This window comes from Manacus vitellinus, unplaced genomic scaffold (genome assembly GCF_001715985.3).
Source record: "Manacus vitellinus isolate BGI_N305 unplaced genomic scaffold, ASM171598v3 scaffold_30_pilon, whole genome shotgun sequence".
NCBI lineage: Eukaryota > Metazoa > Chordata > Aves > Passeriformes > Pipridae > Manacus > Manacus vitellinus.
This window is the reverse complement of record NW_021940291.1, coordinates 3,231,262-3,258,152: the sequence shown is the minus strand read 5'-3', so window position 1 is coordinate 3,258,152 and position 26,891 is coordinate 3,231,262. Positions and strand designations below refer to the sequence as shown.

General features: G+C 36.6%; 1 protein-coding gene across 1 annotated transcript in view; it reads left to right on the top strand.

Annotated features, from left to right (window-relative positions):
- OTOG (otogelin) overlaps positions 1-26,891 on the top strand; it is a 100,343-nt gene that overhangs the window by 4,176 nt on the left and 69,276 nt on the right. Inside the window, exons 5-19 of the mRNA XM_025895467.2 lie at positions 5,107-5,199; positions 5,434-5,588; positions 5,987-6,105; positions 6,490-6,695; positions 8,229-8,359; positions 9,130-9,236; positions 10,108-10,217; positions 11,034-11,159; positions 12,397-12,505; positions 13,093-13,139; positions 13,791-13,936; positions 20,320-20,452; positions 21,424-21,601; positions 23,404-23,528; positions 24,994-25,206. Coding sequence (XP_025751252.2) covers positions 5,107-5,199; positions 5,434-5,588; positions 5,987-6,105; positions 6,490-6,695; positions 8,229-8,359; positions 9,130-9,236; positions 10,108-10,217; positions 11,034-11,159; positions 12,397-12,505; positions 13,093-13,139; positions 13,791-13,936; positions 20,320-20,452; positions 21,424-21,601; positions 23,404-23,528; positions 24,994-25,206 — 1,998 coding nt within the window. The remainder of the gene's footprint in view (positions 1-5,106; positions 5,200-5,433; positions 5,589-5,986; positions 6,106-6,489; positions 6,696-8,228; positions 8,360-9,129; positions 9,237-10,107; positions 10,218-11,033; positions 11,160-12,396; positions 12,506-13,092; positions 13,140-13,790; positions 13,937-20,319; positions 20,453-21,423; positions 21,602-23,403; positions 23,529-24,993; positions 25,207-26,891) is intronic.

Here is a 26,891-nt window from a genome sequence, read left to right as displayed (position 1 = left end):
TGACAAAGCTAACACATAAGTTTACATAGCTGTTAAACTTTTAACTTTTGGCACAAATCTGTTTTTCATGCAAAATTAAAAAAAAACAATAAATGAAGTGAAAAAACCAAACCCCAAACAGAAAACTGCAGAGCTAATATATAAGCATATAAAGAACCTGGGACAGGCAAAACAAATTATTTGTGGAAGTATTCAGATTACTGCTGAGAATTTATAATATGTTAAACACTTCAAATTTCTTGTGTTGAAATGCTGTAGCAGGCAGGAGTCACTGTTACTATAGAAGATACTTGTCCCTTACAATGTGTGCTTGAAGACTGATTTGAGGAGATGCACAGGAGCAGAACATTTGCAGCTAACTGGAAGGGTCTTGGAATTGAAAGGTTAAAATTGCATCCTACTCATTCACCTCAGAATCCCGAAGAAAATTTTAGATCCTAGTGTGGCCCAGGACTGTATTGCATCCTGTGGAAGCATGTGCCATCTGCCTGCCATTGCAAGCAGATATTGCAGGCAGATGCTTTCACAGACTATGAAGTTGAAAGGCAAAAGATAATGCATAAAATACTTGCTGTGTTATTTCTCCACAGTCAAAGGCAGTGGAAAGCTCTCAATGAAAGATTACACCTAGAGAAAGTGTGTGATGGAAATTATGCAGAGTTACAAAACATAACATTTAAAGAATGTTGACAGCAAAAATTTAAATATTCCATTTTAAGCATAACTTTACCTTTTTTTTTAATGTGTGACTCTAGGTCTAACGTAAGCTTCTTGAAAATTCTTATCCTGATCTACTTTTCTTCTTCATTTTTCCATTTCAGAATAAAATTTAATTTTTAATTAACTGATCATTTTAGTGCTTTTACCTTCAGACAAACCTCCCTCCTACACTTGCATGGAATTTTAAAATATGTCATTTTTTAAAGAATCCTGAAAAATATTTCTTTTTCTATTTCTGTCTATTTCTGTAAATGACTCTCTGGGATTCTAAAACTGTTTGGGTCAAAGTTGGTGTATAGGCACAATCATATGAACTGAGGGCACAGGTTGGACCTTGTATTTACCTTGCTTAAGTAAAACTTTATCACTTTCAGATCTCTAAATTAGTCTTTCATACTTAAACTTTTCTGTCCAAGTGAATCTAGTAATCGATATCCTGAGGAGAAACCTGTCTCTATTGCTTTGCATTAAACTATTCTTTTCTCGTGCCATGTCTTAAAAAACAGTAACAAAATACAGAATTTCAACACTAGTAAGTACTTAATGTTTTAGAGAAAAATAACCTATAGGAAGGTCCACCTCCGCCACAACTCTTCAAAAATTAGGTGTGCTGGTGATAAAGGTGTATTACAGTGAGGTCAAAACTGAGTTGGAGCATTTGATGGTTAAAGGAAAATCAACTATCTCAAAGTTGATGTGCATGGTAATCTCAGTAGTCAGTTGTGTTCTTGAATGAAAGTGAAATAGATGTCTCTTTGATTTAGTATTTTTGTGTGGAATACATATACATGCTTGCTTTGCAGTTAGATCTTTGTGCTCTGAGGGATGAGAGTGGTTCTTTAGTGACTGTATCTCACTTCATGCTGAAGGGCTTCACATTATATAAATTACTCTGAACTGTGCTTATTTTATTCTTCATAGGCATTTGATCAGAAGAATAAATCATGGATAAGCAAACCAGGGCATAGAGTTCATTTGCAACTGAAATAAATTCAAGAGGTCTTAAGTACTCGTTAGAGAAGAAGTAAAGTAAACTGTGTGCAAAGTATCATAGATGCAATATATGTATCTATAATAATATTTCAAAATAAATGTGTATTTTGATGAAGATGCAAGATGGCTTTGGACAGTTTTCCTGATGCTCCTAAAGCATGTCTCTTCAGAGAACATAAGCAGTAGTCACTTGTGTGAAGGTGGACACTAATCTCCAGAAACCCTTGCAGTGAAGTGCAAACAGCCTAGATTACAGTCACACTTTTTCAAAGGCTCTGATAAATAATGGATTTAAGATCCAGCTACTGCTTGTAGAGTGGCAGCACTGGCCTCAAGGCTCTTACTGCCTGACACTGAAGAATTTAAAAGGAGGATGAACTGAAAAGGAGGTTCATGCACCCAAGGGACTAATATAACCCTATGTGCATATTGTGCAGCCTATTCAGTAATTACCAGATGATTAGAATATTTAAACTGTGAGGAGAGAGAAGAATTCAGACCTGTGTTACAAGATGATCCTGCTCAATAAAGAGGGAATTTGGGATGAGCAGCTTCACGACTGCAGTGGTCATATTCTGCAGGTTGTAGTGGCAACAGGTTAGAAATCCCTTAATTACCTGTGTGAGTCAAATCATATTACTTAGACCTACCATTTTCTGCTAGAAAAGTCTCACAAGTTTTCAGTTTCAGATTCCAACCCAATGCGCTCAACTGGCATAATGTCAAAGGGGAAAGAGGAGCTGAGAACTTTTTAGTAGGTGTCACTTTCAGGTAAATGAAAGCCACAATATTCTTCCATAACTTTTCCCAATTCTAGTTTTCATTTAGTCTTGATGTTTTTTCCTTTTCTGCAGATATTAAAATGTTTCTCACATCTCTGGGGCAGACATGACATAACCTTTCCATAAACTTTTCCATTTGACATGGTCATGTGGGTTAGCTTGTTTAGGGAACTTATATTCCTTTAATGACAAAGATCAGAATTTGTTCCTGATATCCTAGGAAGTATTTCTGTGTTAATCGAGTGGAGTTATATGATTCAAGGAGGCCACTTTGTTTACAGTAGTAGGAGCACTAAATGTGATCTGAAACAATGCTGCTTTTCTCAGTACATGTCTAGGGATAACTATTATTTGCACACACAGCTCTTCTATGCAGTGTAAGGAAACATACTTTACAGTGATGTAAACAGGGATATAAAGAAATACAAGAGCTATAATTATCATATTTTCTTAGAATCTTACATACTCAGAAGAAAACTTCATAAAGAAGAAAACACTCATCACTGAGTCATTTCACCTCCAATTCAGATTTAACTCCCTTTCTCTCTAAAAGAGAGCCAGGGAGATCCTTCCTGATGACAACAAGGGCCCCCAGACCAGCTGACTGTGTTCACAATCTGAATATACATGGCTTGAAGCAGGTTACCTGAGCCACACTTAGGGGGGAATCATTCAACCTGAAACATCAAAAGGGGACTAACTTCCTCTACAGCCAAGAGGAACATGACTTGCAGTCTAATTGCACATTATTGTAACTGGACAGGTAATAGGGCAGAATCTTAGAGCAGTAAAGAATGGAGGCCTGAGCTCTGGTTACTCAAGTCTCACAATGATTGAGATGAAAGAGCAGAATGTCTGCCTCTCTTGACAAGAGGAACAAGGCTTTTGCATTATTGACAAGATTGGTCACTGTGAGTATGTAAATGAGACTGCTCGGTCAGAGTAAGTAGGAACCTTTCTACATGCTGCTTGCATTAGTTTTTATTGAACTTGGGCTGACCAGGCAGGGAAAGGAGCATTGCCTTTTGCTTTGTCTACCTGCTTTGTTCTTTTCAGCATGGCTTCTAGTTTTTTGGTGGGTTTTTTTTTTTTTCCCCAGTGTATATGTGGGGTGCGTGTTGAAAACAAAGGTATCAAAATTAATTGTTTGGATATTTTTAAAGTCTTCAAGTAACTCATTAGTATTTTTAAGATGATTGCAAATGGAAATAGCACCAATGAAATGTACTGTCAAATTTTGTCGGAACTTAGTAAGGGTTCTGTAAACTTATAACTGAAGATAGTATTTTGTAAAAATCACATGACTTTAAGTAGATGAACACGTAAGCTTTTTTCTTTAATTATATTTTGCTGTAATATTCTTGATGTCTTCCTCATTCTAACATTATGGTATTTAGCATGGCGTAACGATAATGTCTTGAAATTGGAAGAGAGTAGGTTTAGATTAGATATTAAGATGAAATTCTTTACTGTGAGGATAGTGAGGTACTGGAACAGGTTGCCCAGGGAAGTTGTGGATGCCCCATCCCTGGAAGTGTTCAAGGCCAGGCTGGATGGGGCTTTGAGTGACCTGGTCTAGTGCAAGGTGTGCCTACCTATGGCAGGGGGATTGGAATAGATGATCTTAAAGGTCCCTTCTAATGCAAACCATTCTATGGTTCTATGATTATTTTTCAAGAATGATGTGTTTATAAAGATAAAGAAAAGAGGGCTGAGTCTTTAGTTTGTCTCTTCCTGAAACAGTTTCTTCTGAGCAACTTGTCTGCAGCAAATGCAATCTCAATTTGTGTTCTAAAGTGCAAAAATTACATAATTATATAATAGGCAATTATTAAAATTCAAATCCTTTCCTAAAAAAACTTTATAAGAACAAGTATCAGCAAAATAAGTGAATAGATCACAATTGTTAAAAAAAGATTCAAGCACAAAATTTGAATTTGGTAGCAAGAAACTTTATTTCTGCTTGTGCACATCTTTGCTTAAATTGTGAAAACTTGTTTGGTCATATTTTGATGGGGATCTTCCCAGGGAAAATAAAAAACCCAGCACCTCCCCACCCCAAGCCAAAACCTGTCAAGTTGCAAGTCAGGGATCTGTGTCTTTATGGAAAGTGTTTGTGGTTCGTATAGTTAGAAGCTGCAAGATACAAGGAGGACAGGCAGGTGAAAGATATACAGCTGACATCAGAACATTTGTATTTCTAATGTGTTGTATTTGCTCTCATCCTGGCAGAGCTTACCCATAGGGTGTTACTAGTATAAGTAAGGATATAGGCACTGTGCTTTTTTTGTGTGCAGTACTTGTTCACTTCATCTATTCGTCGCTTAGGGGACTGAAAACATGTCAGACTAACACATGGAACAGTCATTTTGATTTGGCTTCTCTACATCTGTAATGTATTTGCTAAACTGGCTGTCTGTTTTGAGGTAAAGCTTTCGCAGTACTTTTCCTTTTTGTGGAGGCCAGTTGGATTCTCCAGGACCCTTTAATGCTAAGTCAGCCTCTCCTGTCATTCATCTAGTGAATTTTAGCTTTGGTGAAAACACTGGGTCTTAAGAAAGAAAATTATCATAATTTATTTTTAATATACCTTGTTTTTTTTCCCACTCAGATTCATTTACATGTTTTAATGGAGGTGAGTGTGTCTACAGGGAGCTGTGCAACTGCAGTCGATTTAATGCAACTGGACCGAGATGCCAGACAGGTGTGTAAAAAGAGAAAACTAACTGCAATTCTGAGATTGTACTTGGGTTCCCACAGCTACAAGAATGACTACCCTCTGCCTAAAGGTTCCTTTGTGCTCTAGCGTTTTTCCCTCCGATTCTATTCTAAGTGATAATATTTCACAGCACGCCACATATACTGCACCATGTCAACTTGAGTGTGAATAAAAAAAAACAACCCAGTGCTATGTCTAAAGTGACTCTCCTTTTGTTAGTATATAACACAGGTGCTGAAAGAGATCATATATGCAGAACATGGGGCCAGTATAATTTTGAAACTTTTGATGGACTCTATTATTATTTTTCTGGGAAATCTTCATATGCCCTTGTGAGACATGCTGAAGTAGATGAACAGAGCTTCTCCATACAGGTAGGGAACCATGCTTCTACATTCCTTTTAAGTGTTATTGGACATACTAATGATGTATTAATTTTAAGAGATTAAAAATTACTTGAGATGATACTATGGGGTTGTAGAATGTAAGGTAGATGTAATTCTAACGTGTTGTGGGCTGCCAGTTACCACAGCACAGAATATAAACAACTGGAATAAAACTGATGTGTGTACTGCCAAAGCTTGCTTTGTTTGCACAAAGCTGTGAAAAGACCACGGCTATGAAAACATCACTCAGTTTTTTTGTGCTAGAGTGGGACCAAACTACTTGTTCACTGCTGAGTGTGGGATTGGGGGTATTAGTTGTGTGACATGCGGATTACAAAGAATTTGATTAAAAGCTTGACTTTGACACTAGTGTTTTTATTTGGCAGGTGAATAATGATCCTGAATGCCGTTCTTCTCCTTATTCCTGCAAAAGGTCCATTAGTTTATTCTTTTCTGGAGATGAACAGATAAAGATGAGCAGTGAAGTCACCTATAAAGGCTTTGGGTAATTCCAGTCATGTTTCTGATGCTCTAGTTACATTAGAATTAATGTCATGGTAACATTTTGGTAGCAAAGATGTAAACTTATTTGTTGGTAGCTTGAAAAAGTATCCAGATCACAAATGCAATAATTACTTCTCATCTACAGAGTGGTGTCTGAGGAAGGTGATACCTGAATTGGTGGTATACAGTATTAAGAAATATAACCATTGACGTTCATACTTTGATTTTTGCTGTTGTTTGCAACTTCATTTGGTTTAGTGGAGTTAGTCAGTATTTACATCAGGAATTTTCAGATGCATGAGGAAGTCATTACATCAGCAAATAATTTATTTTTAATGGTTATATTTTCTAATGTAATGTTGTTTTTGATTCTGTGTCATTTCAGAGTACGATTACCTTATATTATTGGAAACTTACACATCCAGAAACTAGCTGGGTACTTCCTAGTCAGGCACCAGTATGCCTTTACTCTGGCATGGGATGGTACATCTGCAGTGTATATCAAAATGGCACCAGAGTACTTGGGCAAAACACATGGACTGTGTGGAAACAATAATGCTATTCTGCAGGATGACCTTGAAACTAGTTATGGTGAGTATTTAAGATGCTTCCTGTTGTATAATATGTGGGGGGTTTTTTCAGGTGAAATAAATGTTACTTTGCTTAGTTTTTAATTATAATGCTAAGTGAATTTAGGATGAACAACTTTTGTAATGGAAAATACAATGTGGAAATGCTTCTGGTAGATGATACTGTTAGTGAAGAGGACCAGTTTCAATACAGTTGGGGCTCTGGGGAGGAACATCTGAAAAAAGCTGTCTTGCTCAATTACCTGCAATGACATTTGTACTTCAGCTTCCTGGGACCTGAGAGGTAAAATCTGGTTTTAAATATTCGCTGTCCTCTTAGCAATTTTTCAGCCTGTGGAAGCCTGAGATATTGCTATTGGAAATAAATCAATAATTACTAAATCAAATAAATGAAAACTGTCAAATCTTGTTTGATCTGGCATTTCATTTATGATAACACTCTCAGAATTAACTAGTGATCCTTCATTATTAACTTTGGACACTTCCAAGAGTCTTGGCTTTCAGTAAATACTGAGTGAAGATCTCAGTAAAATAAACAGGGAAAGAAAAACAGGTCTCTTGAAAGGTATTTCAAGTTAGGCTATAAAAACTTCTGGTAATTATTGCTTTGGGCTGTTTAGCTCTTTGCTCCCCTTTAACATTAGGGTATTTCTGTAGAGTACTACTCCAAAGCTCAGAGTAGATGTGCTGGGTTTCCTCTGTTGTTTGTGCATGCCACAGTTTCAGAAAGCACCAGCCCTGCACTGTTGATAGTCATTACCCACACTGAATCCTTTGCTCACTAAATCAGATTGCTTATATTAATACCAAGGCTCATTGCCCCAGAGACTTTCCTGCATACTCTCACCTTTCTCAGTGTCTCAGTCACATTAAACTGTGATTGTAGCACAAGTCTAAATACACTGCATATGAGCTTCATCCAGTTAGCTTGGGGAGCAGTTGCCATGAAGATATGGCAAGACATGCATTTGTGGGTAATCCAGACAGTAATCAGTGCCACCACTTGTCCATGATGGATGATAGTAATAATGATTAGCTAGTTTCATTCTAGTGTGAACACTTCTACTTATGTGAAAGTGTCACACCCTGCTTGGCTAATGCAGACAATCATTTTGAACTATTGCAGTGACCCATGAATGCCTCGTCTTTCTTGGGTTTTACACTCTGTTAGGAGTTTCATATGAAATAGAAGCATAGACCTATATATATACAGTTTATTAAAGCTGTTTTTTTTTTTTTTCAATTGATGGACTAAGGGAGACACAGCCCTCCTCACTTAGAGCCCTTCCTTGCCAAATTGCCGGAGTAAGCTGCCTTCTGCTATTCTAAAACCCCTTCTGTAGTTCCTTTTAAAAGTATTATTTGCTTCTTGGAAGTACCAGATCGATTTCAGCTGATTCACTTAGTAGTAGGAAGGGTTGGGTGTTCTCTTCTTAATGTGTTTTGATTACTGAGATGTTTCCCTGGGAAATCCTATAGAAAAGCTGTTGTTCTTCCAAGTCACTGTGTGACTGTATGTGTGTGTCTTGTTTAGGAAAACTGACGGATGATGTAACTGAATTTGTAGAGAGTTGGCAGGAAAATCCTCCACAAGGAACACCCAACTGGGATAAATCTCTTCTCAATGAACCACCGTGCCTGACACAAACCCATGAATCTCTACAGGTTTGGATCAACACAAAAACATTATTACAATAGTTGGTGATTCTAATTAGAGCAATAATTTGACTTAATGCTTTGAAGGAGACTGGAAATACTCAGTCTTTCTGGAAATATTCAAAGCTCTTTGGAGACATGAATTAAAATGATTACTGCAGCAGATCTTCTCATCGTCTCATCCTGCCTCCCCCCTTCTGTATTTCTTGATCTTTTCAAATATTATATTGTCTGCATAGCAGCCAATAGAAGTGTTTGAATATGGAGCTAAATGAGTGAAAAGTTGTAAAAGACAGTCGTGTTCTAGAACTAGTTCCCGTTTCTTCCCTTAGGAAGCATAGAAAGAAGCAGGGACTCAAAACTAGAATGAGAGAACAGTTAATAATGTCAGTGTTTAAAAATGAATTATTTTCCTTCTAAGTAGTATTTTCAGGATATAACCCTTAGATGAAGTGCTTTGAAACTAAAGCTGATGACAAGCATGGTTTATTTCTGTTGCCTGTTACTGTGTAATTTAATTAAAATGAAGACCTTTTTCAGGTTATTTTGGCTTAGTTGTAGTTTCCTTGGGGAAGGAATATGTTTTACTTCACTGGTATGATACTGGTTATGGATACTCTGGCATGTAGAGCAATATGTTGCTAGACACTGCTTCTAGCTGGTGAGAAGAAAGTGATTCCTAGTCACAGATGTCTGTTGTGATTTTCTGTAGTATTCTATAATATTCATCTTATGTTTATTTTTTACAAACTTCACAACAACTGTCTCTTTCATTTCAGAGGACATATGCTCTGTGTAATATCCTGTTACATCCCCCATTTAAACAATGTCATGAATATGTGAGTCCTCTTTCTTTTATGGCAAGCTGCACAAATGATCTTTGCATGTAAGTGAATGTTTTGGTAACAAAGCTGTTATAAAAAAAAAGTCCTTCTATCATGAGAATGAATTGTAAATGTTAGTGAAACTGATTTGTGTCTTTTTCTGCATATTTGTTTCTATCTAACATTATTATTTTGTCTTTGCTCATTTGTTCTAGTTTTACTGCAGTAGAACACTGTGGAGTTGTTCCTATTTTCTTTGATATAAGGGTGACCAAAGTCAGGCTGTGATATCTTCATAATTTGTTAATGTATCTCCCATGAATATGGCATCTGTTTTGATTCTGGGTGTGGAATATCCTTAGTATTAGTATAGTATTACTATAATGAAAAGTAATAGTGAAAAGGTCATTTTTGGCATCTGCAAGCCATATGGTAATCCATTGTAAAGAGAAATTTGATTACTATTTGAACTTATGCTAACATATCATAATCTGCTATGCTCCTTGCCCAAGCAGTTTTTACCAGTTAAATCAACAGGCAGGACAGAAGGTAATTTCCATTTGCAGTACCACTGTGACTTGCTGTTGGAAATCTTACACTTTCTTGTGAATTTTCTGCAGGGTGTTAACCCTTTAATAAAACTCACGACCTTTATTCAAGTCTGTTAATACTGCTGTAGGTCTGTCTTTCATGGATTTATTCAGGAAATTAGTGTGAGGTCTCAAATATATTGATATTCATATTGATGATGTGTCTTCAAGTGTGGCAGAATGTCTAATCCATTAAAGACTTTTAACTTAGACCGGCAGCACAGTACAGTTTTAAAGTAGGTTCAAACAAGATGGTTGTACGCAATGCAGGAGCATTCATGAGGTTATGATTGCATGTTTGAATGTAGGTAGAAAATAATATGCCAATTTTTATTTGTGTAAGGTCAGCAGTTGATAATGCAACTTGGTGTCGAGCACTAACTGAATATGCCAGAGCATGTGCCCAGGCAGGAAAGCCACTTCATGGATGGCGTGAGCACTTTGAGCAGTGTGGTACGTAGATGCTTTCGTACTTAGAGGCGCTGCTTATCAGCTGTATTTTAAAAAGGATGCTCTTCATAGTTTTACTTTATTGTCCTTCCTCTTATTTTGGATTCATATAGCCCTTAATGAAACTGTCGAGTGAATGCAACTCCTTCAAGGCTACATAAATGAGATGGGATTTCTCTTTCATGTGTATAATTTGTACTGAATGTATTTAAAGTACTAAGCTTATTACAATGTGATTTAAGAACCTTCTTACTAAATGAGATATTTTTAAAGATGATTAACCATTTTTATTTTCATAGAGCTGCTCTTTCAAATGTCCAAATCTTCGTGGCTTTCTGATATGTGTATCATGAGTCTTAAAAAGAAATTTAAATTACACTTGCATAAGTCTTCATTATATAAGTCACTTAAAGTAAGTTTGAAAGAGATTATGTAATTTGTTCACCTACCTGTAACGCAGGATCCAAACTGCTTTGTCGTCCTGGACAGATTTCCCCTATGATTCCAAAAATCTCTGTTAATGGATGTTCTGACTGTGATGGTCTGAGTATCTGAATAGCTCTGCTGTGAGAAAATTTCTGAGTCTCCCTTGGTGTAATTAAGATTGTTCCTTCTTAAAGCACCTTTAATGGACAAAATGTGAATATATATAAGTATGTATCAATTCCATGAGTGTGTGTGTTATGAAAGCCATTTTTCTAGACAACAGATACTCAGTTGACTTGCCAAAAAGTAAATACCTGAAAGAAACATAAGCAATCTATTTAAACCCTGAGGCGTTACCACAATACCTTTTCTCTACCTGTTTCTATTTTTTAGTCATTACCTGTGCTGAACCCTTGACCTACAATGAATGCATCAACTGCTGTCCTGTTTCATGTCATCAGCAATCACAGTGCATTGACAGTGAGCTTTCCTGTGTTGATGGATGCTACTGTCCAGATGGTAAGTTTTGCTTCTCAAATACGTATTGTTTAATTCCATGTTACTTTGAGGTTGTTCTTCCCCAAGTTTATGTCTCTATATGGCCTGACTAGATTAAAGCATTCCCAGGAGCTCTTTATAAATGAAGTGCCAATGGTGTGTGGATGAATGACCTTATTTTCCTTACTGACAACAGCCCTTTCCTCCTTCTAACAAGTAGCAATGGGTTTCAGCACAGATGCACATTCTAGCTGTACAGACCTACAATTTGAATGAAAAATGGTGTTTACTCTCTTGTTACAGGGCAGCCATCCTCTTGATTGTGGTGGTTGCTGCTTGATTTTTGAGGAGAGGGAGGATTATTTTGGTGGGTTGGGTTTTGGGGTTGTTTTGTTTGCTTGTTGTTTTTTGGTTTTTTTTCTGCATTTTTTTTTCCTGAAGACTGCCTGCAAGGTTACAGAGCTTAGGAGAGCTCAAAAACATGCCATAAGTAAAACTCATCCATGTAGCCATAAACAGGTTTTCATACTGAGGTTCTCACACTGTTGTATGGTTCTGGCAAGTGACGTATTTACAGTGTGGCCTCTAGCAAAACTTTACCCTCTTCACCAAAATAGACATTGATGTCCAGTTTTCCTCTAGTTACTGGCTTCTCTTGGGTACATAAGTCTATATAAAAGAGGATAGAGGAAGTTATACCATGGATCTTCAAGTCATGCCTCTTATATGTACCCTGATTATTTATAAGTTTAATCATCTTTATTATTTATTAATCATTTTACTTTTTATGGGTTGTAAAGCCTTTTAGCTTCTGTCTCTCTAATAACAAAATAATAAACCAACCAGAAAACACCAAAGCAAAAACCTGTTTCAGTAAAATAAGGACCTTAAAACAGGCAAAGATTTGTAAATGTGTTTAAAAAATAAGCCAGAGGTACTCAAAGAAGTGTGGCTTGTGTATTTAGTTTTGGGGTTTTTTTGTGTGTGTGGTTTCCTCCCCCTCTCACCCAGTATTAAATATTTATTATTCATACTATATTTAGTGTATCTCAGCCAATTTAGTGATTTGATCCATGTAATATAATTTATTAAATATAATTCAAATGCACCTTTTTTTTGGTGACAGTCACTAACTACTAGTCTAGAGTATATTAACATACAAGACTACTTGTGTTGTTCTTGAATATACTTAGTAGTGCTCTGTCAGTCATTTGTAGGGGTATTTCCTCTTTTTTTCTTGTTATTTTATTTATTCTAGGCTTAATTTATGAAAATGAATTGTGTGTCAAACCTATGGACTGTCCTTGTGACTACCATGGAAGTTTCTTTGAAATGGGTTCGGTGGTTTATGAGGAATGTAATAACTGGTGAGTAGTTTTGCTTTTTATGCTGTGGACTTCATCTTTTCGTGGTCATAAGAGGCAACTTCTTCAAGGCCTATTTCAGTTGGACACAACAAGCCTAATGTAAATGTGACACTAAGCTGATGTTTTTGAGAATTTCTAAGGTAATTTTATACATTTGAAAGAAAAATCCATAGGAAGAGAAAGTGACTTTTATTGGATCACCTTTATTGAAGAAAATGGATGAGCTTGCAGATGCACATCGTTTTTTTCCGCAAGAGTTCTATTTTTAAGTCATAGGATTCAAATTGCTTGTGTTTTTTCTTCTCAGTTTTATTACTCCTTAACTTTTTTAATGGTTATTAAGGAGCTAAAATGAAATGAAAGTGTTGCTGGATGCATGGATGAAATTTCAGCTTATTGTATCTTCGTGATAAGTTCTTGCCACAGCTTTCAGGCATTCTAATGACTGTGATATCTCTGTACCCTTTTGTAAGATGCAAGACACTTGGTGCTCATTTCACAGAGAAGAAATCCAGGAAGAACAACTGAGGGACAACTGTATGTAATTCACAAAATAAAAGTATGAAACCTTTTTGTTTTGATTTCAGCACCTGCATTGGAGGAAAGTGGATCTGTACAAATCTTACGTGTCCGGGTATGTGAAAGTCTTGAATACTTAACTCTTTGATAACTGAATTCTTCAGGTAAAATATTATGATATTTCACAACATAATTTGCATTTTATTTCCATCTACATATAAATGCATCTACAGACTAAGTAGATTAAATATTAAACTGATCTAAATAGCAGGCATCTGCCTTCCAGCTTAGTGCAGCCCATACATCACCATAATGTCTCTGGTAGATGACACTACCTGGTCATTTATTTTCTTCAACCAAATTTTCCACTGCAACCCTCACTTGACATCATTACGGCAAGTTTAATTTATTTTACTCAGTGTTGCTGGCTTATCAGTTAACAGTGGGAGTGCTTAATGTTTCTGAAAATCAGTTTTAAGAGCCACAAATCAAATACCCACAATGTAAGGATTACACATATTTTTGCTGCTTCTTGGGGGAAGAGTTGTTGAGGTATCCCAGCCAGGCATCAGGTACAAACCCCGTTACAAAAGCAAGGATAAGGTTCAGCTCTTTAACTATGTTCCTAGTGCCTGGTTGTAATATGAATATAATTTCATAAATTATAGAATATTATCACAGTGTATAAACCCCACAGCAGTAGTACTTGTTGTGAGTGCACTGTCCTTGCTGCGTACTTAAATGCATTACTTATTGTGTTTGTCAGCTGAATGCTCGGTTTCAGGAGACACTCATTTCATGACCTTTGATGGGCGCAAATACACTTTCCAAGCTCCCTGCCAGTACATTCTAGCCAAGAGCCGTACGTCTGGAGCATTTACCGTATCCTTGCAAAATGCTCCTTGTGGACAGGTAAGTCTTAGAATTTTCTTATAGTGTTTATATCTTCAAGCGTCTATTATTTTGTGGAAAAAGCATAAAAAAAAAAAAAGGCAAACGAGCTACCTGCAACTGCCTGTAATAAATAGTAGTAACAACTTTCTGTAATGATGTAGTTGGACAGCAACAGAGCAGAGAAAGTCTGTACATAAATTCTCATGTTCACTTGGGACAATAGGAAAGATTATGCCAGTGTTCTGATTCACTGTTCACTGAGGTCATTCAATAACATGTGGGGGTTCATGCAGCACACCCTGGATGATGACTTCTTTTCTTGAGCTTTCTGGGTACATCTTTTTGAACTTGCAGCCAGCACAAAGACTACTGCTTATTATTGCTTGAAGGAAGAATGGCTTTATGTCTTCAATATAGATTTCTCTTTTGTCTTTGTTCTTGCAACTTGAAATTTGTTTTTACTTATGTTGATGTGAAAACATTTGGTTAGGTTTTTGGTCAGCTCTCTCAGATTTGTTTATATAAATGCATTTGTCTAAATGTTGCTAAGCTGGTAGCCTTTACAGTTGTTTTTAACCAAACATCCATGTGTGTGTAGGTAGCTGATACTAACAGTGCTACTAAAGGTGATATTAAGGGTGCTCCTACTTTATATTTGAAGGTTTCTGGTACTGTACACAGAAATTGCCAAATGTTTCATCTGCCTTATATCCAAGACCTGTTCTCTTTACTTTGTTGTGTGTGTGGATTTCTGAGCATGTATTAAAAAGCTATGTGTGAGGTATGGAACACTGGTAAGATTTTTTGACTACATTTTCATTACAGTCTTGATAGGATGAGAAGCATAGTTGACTGAGTTGAGCCGTTTTCTGGAATCAGGCTTTTCTCACTGGCTGAGTTCTACATGTGTTTGTAAGGGCAGAATTTGGCCCACATTTGTGTTAGGGTCATGATACCAATGTGGATGCCTACTTACTAAGTTGCTGGACTTGCAGTAGGGAAAAGATTTTGTATCTTGGCCAGAGTTCTCTTCTGTCTCTAATGGTCTTCTGTAATGATTTTTATTTAAAAGCAACTGTACAGGTATTTGAAGTGTATATCGCCTTAAACATAACATTGCTGTAATTCTAGACCACCTACTTACTATATGTTAGACCTATATTGTTACATAATTCACATAAAATCAGATTTAGTGCTATTACTTTGTACTTCTGTGGAGGTAGCTACTTATGTTTCATTGTATTAATTTTCTTTTGTGTTCTAAATAAATATATGATCCTGCAAGTCCTTTTACATTAATGATTGCAGTCACTCTTCTCTGCAGCTTATATTGTTCATGCACTTGAGATTTCCTTGGGAAGAAAAATAAGTTGTCATGCTACGCTTTCTAAAGGCACATTGCACTAAATCCTACTTCTCTGTATGACAGAAAATACATTTAAGCAGAAAGAATTCTTATTGAAAGTGGCAGTGGCAAGTTTTTTATAATAGAAATTATGTATTTGCGATCCAGGTAAGAGATGGGAGACTGAGTGCAGGGAATCCCCTCATCTCAGTGATAAAAGTTGAGAGGCAAGAAAGATAGCTTAACTGGATAGCAATGAAATATATTTTAAAGCTAGATGATACTCAAGTAAATCTCTTCTATGGTTCCTAGGAGAAGTGTCTAAAGACACCAGGTGAGGTATGTGACAGGGCTTAGAAGTTACCACTGTTGAAAAAGTGGATTCTTGTGTTGCAAATACAGCTGCTTTATAATACTCTAATAGCCTCTAGCTCTTTGAGGTAGAAGCTTTACAGTGGGGGCTGTGAAATGAGATCTTGGCAAGGACATGCACATTAAAAGAACTTCTAGGCTTTAACCTCCGCGTGCCTTGTTCTTTGGATTGGGAAGAATCTAGTGATCCTGCTAATATTTCCTGCTTATGGGAAGATTTAGAGTGTTTCAAGATACAATATATTTGGTTAGTGTTACAATTCCCCACTTCAAGTGCATATTTGGCTTAGCTTGTTTTTATTTTAATAAGTTTAAGTAGCTTCATTCTGGGCTAAGTTTGGAATCCTGAGGAGCTGATTAAGTTACTATCATCTAGAAGAAAAAAAATAAAAATAAGAGCTTTGAAACAAAACGTAAACATAGCCATAAATCTGTTCAGTCAGTGTCATATTCTCAGAATTTTGTGGAGTCCAAGAAGCTTGAGGAAGGTGGTTGTATATAGTATAACTGTACTATGTCATTGAAGAAAAGCAAAGAAAATCTCCAGAGAAACACTCTGGGCAGCGCTTTTATCAAATCAGACTTGAGGCCTGAATGACTTCTTGCAGAAGCCCACAGTGAGGAACCTTCCAACCTGACCTGTTGAAAATCCCATCAGTGAACAACAGAGGTCTGGAGCAAACACCTATTGTGGTAATGTGCGGGGTATGAATATGTGTCTAATTCCTTGTGCTACAGAACAGTTATTCTGTGTGCAAAACAGACAGAATTGTGCCTTTTGGTTTAGTTGTTGTGGTTACTTTTTGCTGGGGAAAGTGAAAACTGAGTTAGTTGGCTTTCTGCAGCACTGGTGAGACTGCAAAGTGCTTTGTAGTAACTCCTGCTTTCTTCTTCACCCTGACTTAGGAGCTCTGCTTAATGGTGTCTCTGTGTCAAAATGGTTTGTAGGTGAAAAAACAGATTCTCTTGGCTTTTACTACGTGTGGGGCTTCACATAACCTTTAACAAAGGTAACCTGATCAGTCCCTAATAGGTATAGGCCTTTACAGAGGTTTGAGTGAAGCATTCTGGATGTTAACAGTCAGGTGTGTGGTCAGAGGATTACGTGATATATTCCAGGGCTAACTTAGTTATCAGTGTACAAGTGGTAAGAGGGTAGTGAGAACAGTTTGTGTAGTATAAGGCAAGAATGTGGGTTTTTTTCAGTGCAGCTATTTGAGTGTCTAATTATCAACTAGCTGGTACCACTTGGCAGAAGAGTGCTTTTCAGTTCCCCAGGCACTGTCCATTATCTTTTTTCCCATTTATAAAAATTAATGAATTGAAATGGGAAGCTAAAAGATTTGTAATGTGGAATCTCATATTTCTTGATGGTTTGAGATTTTATGTGCTTCTTTAAAAAAGCCTTATCACTCCCATCTTATTCAAGCAGATTAAAAAATGTGGAAAGAAAATACCTGGGGAGATTTTAGCTTTCTGAATCACAAAGAATCCAGTCATCTGAAGCCTTAGAGCTGGTGACATAAACAGTCATCAGGCAACAAGTTATTTGAAAACGATGTGAAATTTTGTTTAAGCACTTTTTGGAAGGAGAACCAGTCAAATGATCAGCACAGCTTAACCTTATCTGAGTTTCAGGTGACAACCTAGCTGGCTTTGTAGTTTGTATGATGAGAAGGTCTTCTGAATATAGATTTTTTTATTTTTTTTTTAAAGTGTCTAGTGAGAGAAATGACCATTCCTGTGAAAACACCTGCTGAAAGCTGGCAGGGGCGGTGCTGTGAAAGAAACAGTTCATTGGAACAGAGAACAATTGTCAGGCTGAATTTCTCCTTCAGTTTCAGCACGAAGGAATAATAAAGCTTTTGTTGATATCCTGTACTAATGTATATGCTATGGAGGGTTGTTTTCTTGGCTCTGGTCTCCTATGCATGCCACCTGCCATTCTTTTATCTTCAACTTCTTAAAAAGCCAACAGTGTCATCAGTTTATAGCCATTGTTTCTGAATGAAATGCACAGAAACCTAATTTCTTAAGTAAAGAGGCAAGACAGCAAGATATGCTACAAGGCTTGACTTCACAAGGCAGATGTCTGTCTTCACTGTCAGTCCAGAAGAGCTGATTGAGCTGATGAAATATCTCTAGTTATTTTTATAATTTGCTATTTTCATTTGCTAGTTTCATTTTATCATTTCAGCTGTTGGTAAAAGATCACTATTGAATTAGTCTCTAGAGACAGGGAAATTCTGCATGTGGTTTTTAATCTTTGCATACTACTGTGTGTATTTATGTGTCCATGGTACTTGAAGAGCTGACAAATGATCTCTCTTTGCTAGTTCAGCATCTGTGAAATCCACGTGGTAGTGTTCAGAGATCTTTGCAGCTCTAGTAATGGTTTTCATCAAGCAGGGCAACATTTGCCCTGTATTAAACAAGTCCCAGTGAAAGTCAGAGTTGAATAAAAGTGTAAATCCGTGAATTGAGCATTGTAATCTCTTTGCTCTGTGAATGGTGCTATTCACTGTATAATTTTGCTGTTTGTGCAACTGTCCAAAGGTCATTTTAACTGTATCTGTTTCAGTCCCTCTTTCAGCACTGAAGATTGTTAAAATTTCACAGTTTCATCATTAGTTACGCCTTCACTGAAGGCAGTGGAGATGAACAGTGCAGCCTCCCATACCTATGCTGAATATTTCTGGACTGCAGCACCGTTCCAGACCCAATCAATGGGAAATTTTCTGCAGTGAGACCTAGAATGCTCTTTGACCAAGTCATTTCAGACATGTCTGTATATGTTCTGTATATAAGACTGTTTGGGGGTTGTACTGAAAAAGGTGTTAATAATAGAGATATTTTTGTTATGACATTATGAGATGTTGAGGATGCATAATTGAGATGAGAGTAAAATGGTCATTTTGGTCACAGTACTTGTTCAGACCCAATTTTTGTCATTGTTCTTGAATACCTGTTGAATGTTTACAAGGTCTTGCAGGGAAGGAGGCTGAACAGAAGAAACAGCAGTTGAGTGCTTCCCTGTTTCGTCTGTAGATGGCAGGGAATGGACAGTCTCTCAGCTTTATCCAGCTACACCAAGCCAGTGTAAATATGCTCATGTCTCAGAAGCTATAGTAGAGAGATTTGAGGGTAGCAGGAGTGGCAGAAAATTAATTTTTTGCTAGAGTAAGGGGAAAGTAGAATGTGGACTGGGATTATGGTGTCTTTCAACATGTAGCAAGGTCAATTACAGAATGCTGGCATGGTATAGTTCAAGTCATCTCTCAATCCACCTCTCTGCCTGATTCTCTGTGATAGAACATTTTTCTTTTAATTTGATCACTACTTAATTTTTTAAATTCTTTTAAGAAAAATCTGTTAATCTGCTTTAACAAGCATCTTCCCACATTGGCATTGAAAGCCAAAGTACCTGTATTTACTCTAGAAGGTGGAAGTCCTGTCCTGGAAACTTTAATTGGATTGATTAGTGTTAGTCATCTGTCCATCTTGTTTCCAAGTTATTTGGTAAAAGTGTATTTGCTGCTGTGGCGTGTTGCAAGTGTTCAATATTCAGTAGTCCTCAGACTTGTGCTGCTTTCCACATGTGGTGTGATGTCTAGTTGAAGATGACTACAGTAACAGTTAAGTAGTTTGGGACTTCACTGAGGTGCCCATCAGTTTCAGTACTTGACTGAGTGAAAAAAACCCCAACCTAAAAAACTTAGAGTAAGTACACAATAGGTGACTTGTTTTGAAGAAAGCAGTTAACTTGAATTCAATTCTTGGTCTGTAAGCTGTTCTGAAATTTCTTTCTGTAGGGCATGTAGCTTTTTTATATTATGAAACTTTGCACATAACTCTAAATACTTCTGTTTTTTAGAATTTCAGTCAGTTAGCTGCTGTTGGTTCCACTGAAGAGGGTGGATGTAGAAATACCTAGCAAGGATGATTTAGTTTGGGGTTTTTTTTTAGTATGTTTTATCTGGACTGCAATGCAGTATTCCTTTTCACATCTATGTGTCATTTTGACTTAGAGAAGTGAAATGAAAATAAGAATAAGCATGGTAGTAAATGGTAGTAACAATAAACAAGTCAGGCCTGTTGGATGTTGTGAAATTGTATGCTCCACGGTGCTGCCTTTCTTTTACCAATATTCATCCATGGAGCTTATGAACATACTCCACAACTCCTCTCAGAAATAATCAACTTATATGCTGTTTTAAATAATGATTCACAAGATACTTCTGTCTTTCATTATTGTTTACCTTCAAAAGAATTTCGTATCTTAAATATGCTTTAAAAGAACCTGGGTATATCAGAACACTTTAAAGTACAGACTTGGATTTCGGTGCACTGCTCTACAGATGATGCAGCCTTGTTTGTGAGCAGTAATTCAGCCTCAGTGGGTCTTTAATCAGGGGGTTCCATGAACTGCAGATGTCTTGGTACTAAGCTATGTGAGAATTGTTTCCGTTTCTCTTTACAAATCCCGCTTTTGAGCTGTATTTGCATAGCAGATTAGAGTTATTGTTAAACATGTATGGGAAATCATTCAAAATACTAAGTTTTCTTACTTAGCTGTAAACCTGTATGTTTTACAAGTGCACTCTGCTAAGAAGCAAGGTATAACTTAAAATTTTCAGTCCCCACTAAGTACACCTTTACTTGTTTGTTTTCCTCTTACTTGTAGAACCAGGATGGATCATGTATCCAATCAGTCAGCCTTATTCTTAAGCAGGATCCCAAGAGGCAAGTGACTCTGACTCATTCAGGAGATGTTTTGATATATGACCAATACAAAATTAACCTACCTTATGCAGATGGTAAGGAATGATATATAAGCATATAATTCTTATCAAACAGTAAAGAAATATTTTATTGACATTTGTTTACTGTCAATATTGCTAACATACTGAAGTTAAATGGCATAGTTTAGTATTAATGTTGTTAATTTTTCATGAATGTTTTGCCAATTGACTGCTGACATACTTTTTATGTAATAGGAGTTGTACATTAGCTGTGTTGGGCTGGTGACTCTTAGGTTAAGATTGTGTTTGTTCTAACAAGTCCACATGCCACCCCTTACACTTGCAAGGTTGGTTAGTTCTTTTCTGAGGGGGAATTATTTTCTCTGATTCTTGAACTGAATAATCTCTTTTTCCCTTTTTGGTAAGCAACTCAAGTAAATGTAGGTGAAAGGAGCCCTCTTGCCCCTTACAGATAAACTACAGATTTTCAGATAAAAAATTTATTTTGGTCCTTTTTTTTTTCTTTTAAATCTCTCCCTCTCAAGATATGTTATTCTACTTACAAATATGTGACTGTGTTCTGTGAGATTTAACCTTAGCTTTAATGAGAGCTTTTTAATGAAATCATTAGTACATTTGATGTCTGCAAGACCTTGGGTCTTTGTGAATTTCACCAAGATGTATAGGCTTTAATATAAGAAGCATGTGCCTGGTGCCAGGATTACTTTGTCTACAAGAAGTGGTCTGCAGTGTTTGTATCTTTAAATTGATTTCATTTAGTTTACTTTCATGAACATTTCAGTGAACTCTGGATGCATTTAAAAAAAGTGGTGACTCTCACAAGTTTCTTGTTTTCTTCTTAAAAGTTTGAATCAGTGTAACCTTGCATGAGAAATCAATGATTAGGGGAAAACAGGGTCTTAATAAGAAAAAATGAAACTCTAGATAAAAATTATATGAACCAAAACCAGTGAAATGACAAGAAACAAAATGTAAATTACAAGCAGGTTTCTTTTGCCTTTCAACAATCTGTTTTTACTCACCAGAATTATTTGAAATACGGAAACTGTCCTCTGTATTTCTGCAAGTAAAGACACACATTGGATTACAGATCCTGTACGACAGAGAAGGACTGAGGCTTTACCTTCAAGTGGATGAACGGTGGAAGGAAGATACCATGGGCCTTTGTGGGACCTTCAATGGGAATACAGAGGATGATTTTTTGTATGAATAGCTGCAAGATTTCTATTTTCCAGTATATGAATGTCTACAGCTAGTGGTAGATCAAGTGTGCACTGAAGCTGAATGGATAGATAGCAAGAATAATTTATTTTGCAGTTTTCCATTAGTGAGATAGATAGTAGGCTTTAGTTTGCTAACAGAAAATCTGCATGATATCAAGCCAGGTTTTGCTTAAAATAATTTAATATGAAAATACAGTGAAATATGTAAGGTACTCAAAGGCTAATATATCGGAAAGGTTTTGTCCAAAATATGAAGTGACCTACATAAGGAACTTTCTACTTCCCTGCAAGCCTCTCTTTTTCCAGCTCCTGTTTTCTGTTGCAGTTTCTAACCTGCTGCCTCTGACAGAGCCTCCATTGTTCAGTGCCTGCAGGTCAGCAACAGGAGTTGGCTGTTGCCTGAGCTTCTCTTCCTTGTGATGCAGTGAAGGGTGGTCAGAGCTGCCTGAGCACTATAGTCAAGATTACTGTTTGTCCAGCTTCTTTGCAACATATTTCTCAGAGATAATAGAGAGCAAATTTGCTTCTGAGGGATTAGAGCAGCCAGGTAGAGCTAGGAGAAGAACAGGAATGTAGAGCATGACAGAATATTTCTTTTACCAGTATAAGAAAAGAAAGAGTAGGAGAACTTTTTTCTCTCAAAACAGTTGGTTTTTTTCTAAATCAAGAGTAACTGAAAAATGAAAAATCTTTCTGTTATAGTTCCCATTTGGAAACACACATACACACACAAATATACCAGTGGAATTTTGAACAAATCTATCTTACTGATTAAAAAAGTATTATCAGAATATTATTTATAATGAGACTAGGAAATACATAAACAAGATCTCAATAAAAAGAGATTATTTATGTAAAATACTTAAAATATTTCTCTTTGGCAAGTAGTTTGGTAGTGTATTTTTGGTGACAGTCTTTGGATTGTTCTCATATAAGTGTGAAGTTGTTCAATAGTTTGGTATTTGCAGAAAAAAGTCCTTAAACTTGAGAAGTTACGAATTGTGCTGAGATATGACACAGACTATGGTGTACAAGCATTTTGATTTGTGTACAAGAAACCCTGATCCACACCAGATTTGGGAGACTTACCATAGGCAGTAGTGTCTTTTGCAACACCTCCACACTGAGCTATTTTACCAGCAGAAATACTACTGATAGTGTGCCTAATGCACTCTTTTCCTTAGACTGAAACACCCCCTATTTAAATGCACAGTTTTGATCGTTCTCCCTGTACAATCTGCCTTGGTTACTTTGATCACAGTCTTTATTATTCAGCTTCTATTGCCCCTCTAATTACCTGGGCCTCATGGATATCTATTAAATTGCTTTTGCAGTTATATTTCTGAATGCTTATATTTCTTTCCCTTCCTTTTCCTTGCAGAGAATACAGAGCATGGAAATACAGCTACCCAGAAACAGACAGGAAAATATAGGTAGAGGATAGAGAAAAATGGATCAGATATCACTGGGGAAGCAAAAGTAGGAATAAGAGAGTACAGACAGTGGTGCATCCTCCTTCTCTCTTATAAAAACGAAACTTGGTCTATTTTGATCTTTCCTTCCTTAAAAGGTATTTGACAGGTCTAGTTCACATCTTGTCTTTCCTTCCTGGGCCTTTGCCTGGAAAGAAAGAAGAGTCCTGAAGCTTAAGCTGACAGTGCTTTAGAGGAGAGAGCATGAGAATATGGAGCAGTGCAAGGGGAGCTTGAATCGATATGGTAGAACTGAGACTATTTTGTACATTCATTGTATCTTTTCTGACTGAACTCTGTTTTGTAAAAGATCTCCAGTTGGAGTAACTGAAAGCACTCCAGAGCTGTTTGGAAACACGTGGAAGACTTCGTCGGCGTGCATTGTTGTGCATGATAGTTCACAAATGGATCCCTGTGATATTCATCTGCAGGCAGGTGGGCAGTGAAGGCCAATTGTTATTGGCAAATTACTTTCTGCTTAGTACATCTGTGCCCATTTTCCTAGTTGGATCAGGTAAAGGAATAACCAGTCCTACCCACTGAAATAATTATTACTTACAGGTAGCATGTGCCGAGTTCAATCCTGTAAGAAATCATACTGTGTATTGTTTAAGGATTTTAGGATACTTGGAGAGGCACTTGAAATACCCCCTTTTTATTTCTGGTTTTCAGTTATGCTTTATTGAGTTAGACATGCATTAAAGGTTGATAGTATGTCTAGTATTGGTGATGCTGCTAGTTAAGATGGAAACTAAAAACTATTGCAGCATTCACTTTTGAAAATACTGAAAAAATTAAATGCTTGATTTAGTTGTCTACCATTGAAGAGGATGAGTAGGAGAAAAATGCTGATGCACTGACAATCTTTAGATTCAGCTACAAGGGTCCAGTTGGGGAAATATGCTAGTGGCTGATGCCATGAGGACCACAGATGGTCACTAAGTCATCCTTTAATAATGATGAACTTTGTAGATTGTCAGTTATATCCATTTCACAGTTCCTACCACATGTTGTCTTTGTCTCTACACACCTGTTGAGACATAAAGGTAAAATGTTAAGGGTTTACCTGTGCTTTCAGCAGTGCTAGGGAATCATCATGCTTCTTGCTACAACAGCATCTGTCTTTTGAGTATTTATACAATAGGCAGTATTAAAAAGCTGTATTCTTTGTAACGGGTTTGGACGTGAATGTAGAAAGAATTAGCCTGTATAGGAAGTCAGAAATTCTGGAAAAGGGATTTTGAAGTCCTAGTTTATACATTATGCTCTTTTTGGTGGTAAATTTATCTCTTCATTGGTATGCTAAAATAGCGTATTATTTATTTTTACCACTATTGCACAACTATTTAATTCATTCAGAATTGAGATATTCAGGTGAGTGCTGTGTTTGGAGCTTCTTACACAGCTATTTGATACTGCTCTTGCTCTCCTGTGTGACAAACCAGCAGCTCTGGTGCTGGGTGCAGCCTTATGCAACTGAAGCAATGGGTAATAGATTATTCTTTACAATACTGACCTATTGAAGTATTTATTGGGAATGACTTAAGCTAAAGTGATGTGTAATGAAATATGTGTTTGCCAAAGGCACTGGTTAGTTTTTAGCACCTGTTGCCTAACTGAACTCCATGAATGAGTTTAAAGGTAGAAGACTTGACTGTAGGCACTGTCTGCATATTGTAAAGTTTTCTGAATACCTTAAAATCATACCAAGGACAAGCTCAACACTATGAGCAGCTAACTTTTTTTTTTCTACTGTACAGTTGTATAGATATCAAAGATAAAAAGATTACATGGCAGAAGTACATAACCATGACCAGTTGCGTTGTATAGAAAACACTTTTTGTTCCAAGTCTTTTTAAACTCCTTCACTGAAACAGTGTTTAATCTGTTATTTGTGTAGCCTCTTATGCAGCGGAAGCTTGTAGCATCCTTACGAAAGATCTTTTTGCTCCATGCTACCCCTATTTGAGTCCTGTTCCCTATTTTGAGCAGTGCAGAAGAGACACTTGCAAATGTGGACAGACTTGTTTTTGCTCTGCTCTGGCCCATTACGCTCATCATTGCCGAAGGTTCGGAGTTGTAATAAATTTCAGAGGAGCTGTCCCAGAATGTGGTGAGTTTCCTTTCACTTCTGGTCTTAAATAGTTACTGTTGGAGGACTTTAGAATGACATTTGGAAAATAAAATTAAATTAATATAATCTTTTAAATGAGAAGAGGATTAATCCCAGCATGATCTTTTGCACACAGGACAAGGTTCTTTTTTGTCCGGACAGAATTTAATACCAGTGTTCTTAGAGGATTGCTCCTTTACAGTTTACTTTCTTTAGTTCTTGGTTTGTTAAACATTGCAAAGATTTTATTTTTAAGTAGTTGGAGGGCTTGAAATGTACACAGAATTAAGAATATGTCTGAATCTCTTATATGCCATTGCGTATTTCATATCATGTAGATATTATTCATGAGCTGCATATATAGATTTGTTCATTTCCTCAGAGGTGCTAGGTTTATCTAATTCTTTAAATGAATGAGGTGAAAAATGATGGTGATGTGTTTAGCAGTTTTAGTTGGATTACTGCCAACTGACTGCTGTCTGACAGTCTGTCTTAGCTTATACTCTTACTGTCAGTGACGCTGAAATACACAGAGTGCTTAAGTAAGCGTTGAAAATTGGTATTGTTGACGTGTAGTTTGAAATGAATAGAAGAATATAAATATTATAAAGGTAGCCAAAGGTGACATATTGTATCTACTCTATAAAGCCTCACAAGTAGAGGAGTGGGATAATATTATTAAGCTTTTTCCTTTATATTAACTTCTAGTGATGAAAAGATATTGATAGGACATGTAGTGCCCTCACGTACATTTTTTAAAAATTATAGAATTGGAAACCCTATAAAACAACCTGAAATTTGTACCCCTGATGTTTCAGTAGGTTTAACAATGCTTTTCTAAGGAACGTTCAAGAATTTAAGATCTAGCAGTTGTCACATCATTACACACGTCACAACATTATCCATGTTGTAATGCATGATAAAGATGATATAGGAAAGTTGGTCCAGTTTAAATTTCTGTATGTATATCTGAAAAACTGGCTTGCTTGCATTCATTTTGGTATGAATGACCATGCCCACTATGACTGAATGAGTCATTTGAACCATTTGATTTTATTTTACTTTTCTAGAAGCAAGTATAGTTTTCCTGTAATATATTCTAAAATTCATGCTTCTAGGGTTTAAAATATGTGAATCTTTTTAGTATTTCAAGAACTTCAGATTTTTTTTTTCTAGTAGCGTAGGAGACATATATATATATAGATAGATAGATAAAGATATATAAAAGAAATTTTAAGATGGTATTGTGCAACATCTGCAAAGTATATACATTTTATGTATTGCTTTCAACAGTTTATTTAAGATGCTCTGGGTTTCCAAAAGCCCATGCACGAGGGCTAAGCATTTTCAGAGTTAAGAGGTAAAAAGGCTTCAGTTGTTCAGTTTCCCCAGTTTCAACAGTTTATTTAAGATGCTCTGGGTTTCCAAAAGCCCATGCACAAGGGCTAAGCATTTTCAGAGTTAAGAGGTAAAAAGGCTTCAGTTGTTCAGTTTCCCCAGTGAAAATCTGGATTAACTGCACAGGCTCATCGCACTTGTTATTACTGTGGATTTACATCTGTGTAGTTTACACCACATAGTGCCAAGGTAGCAATTTTAGTGGAATTTAATGTGATTGGGAGTGAAAGAATGGAGATGTTTATCAGAAAAGTGTTGGGAGGTCCTTGAGTCTCTTGCACCGTAAT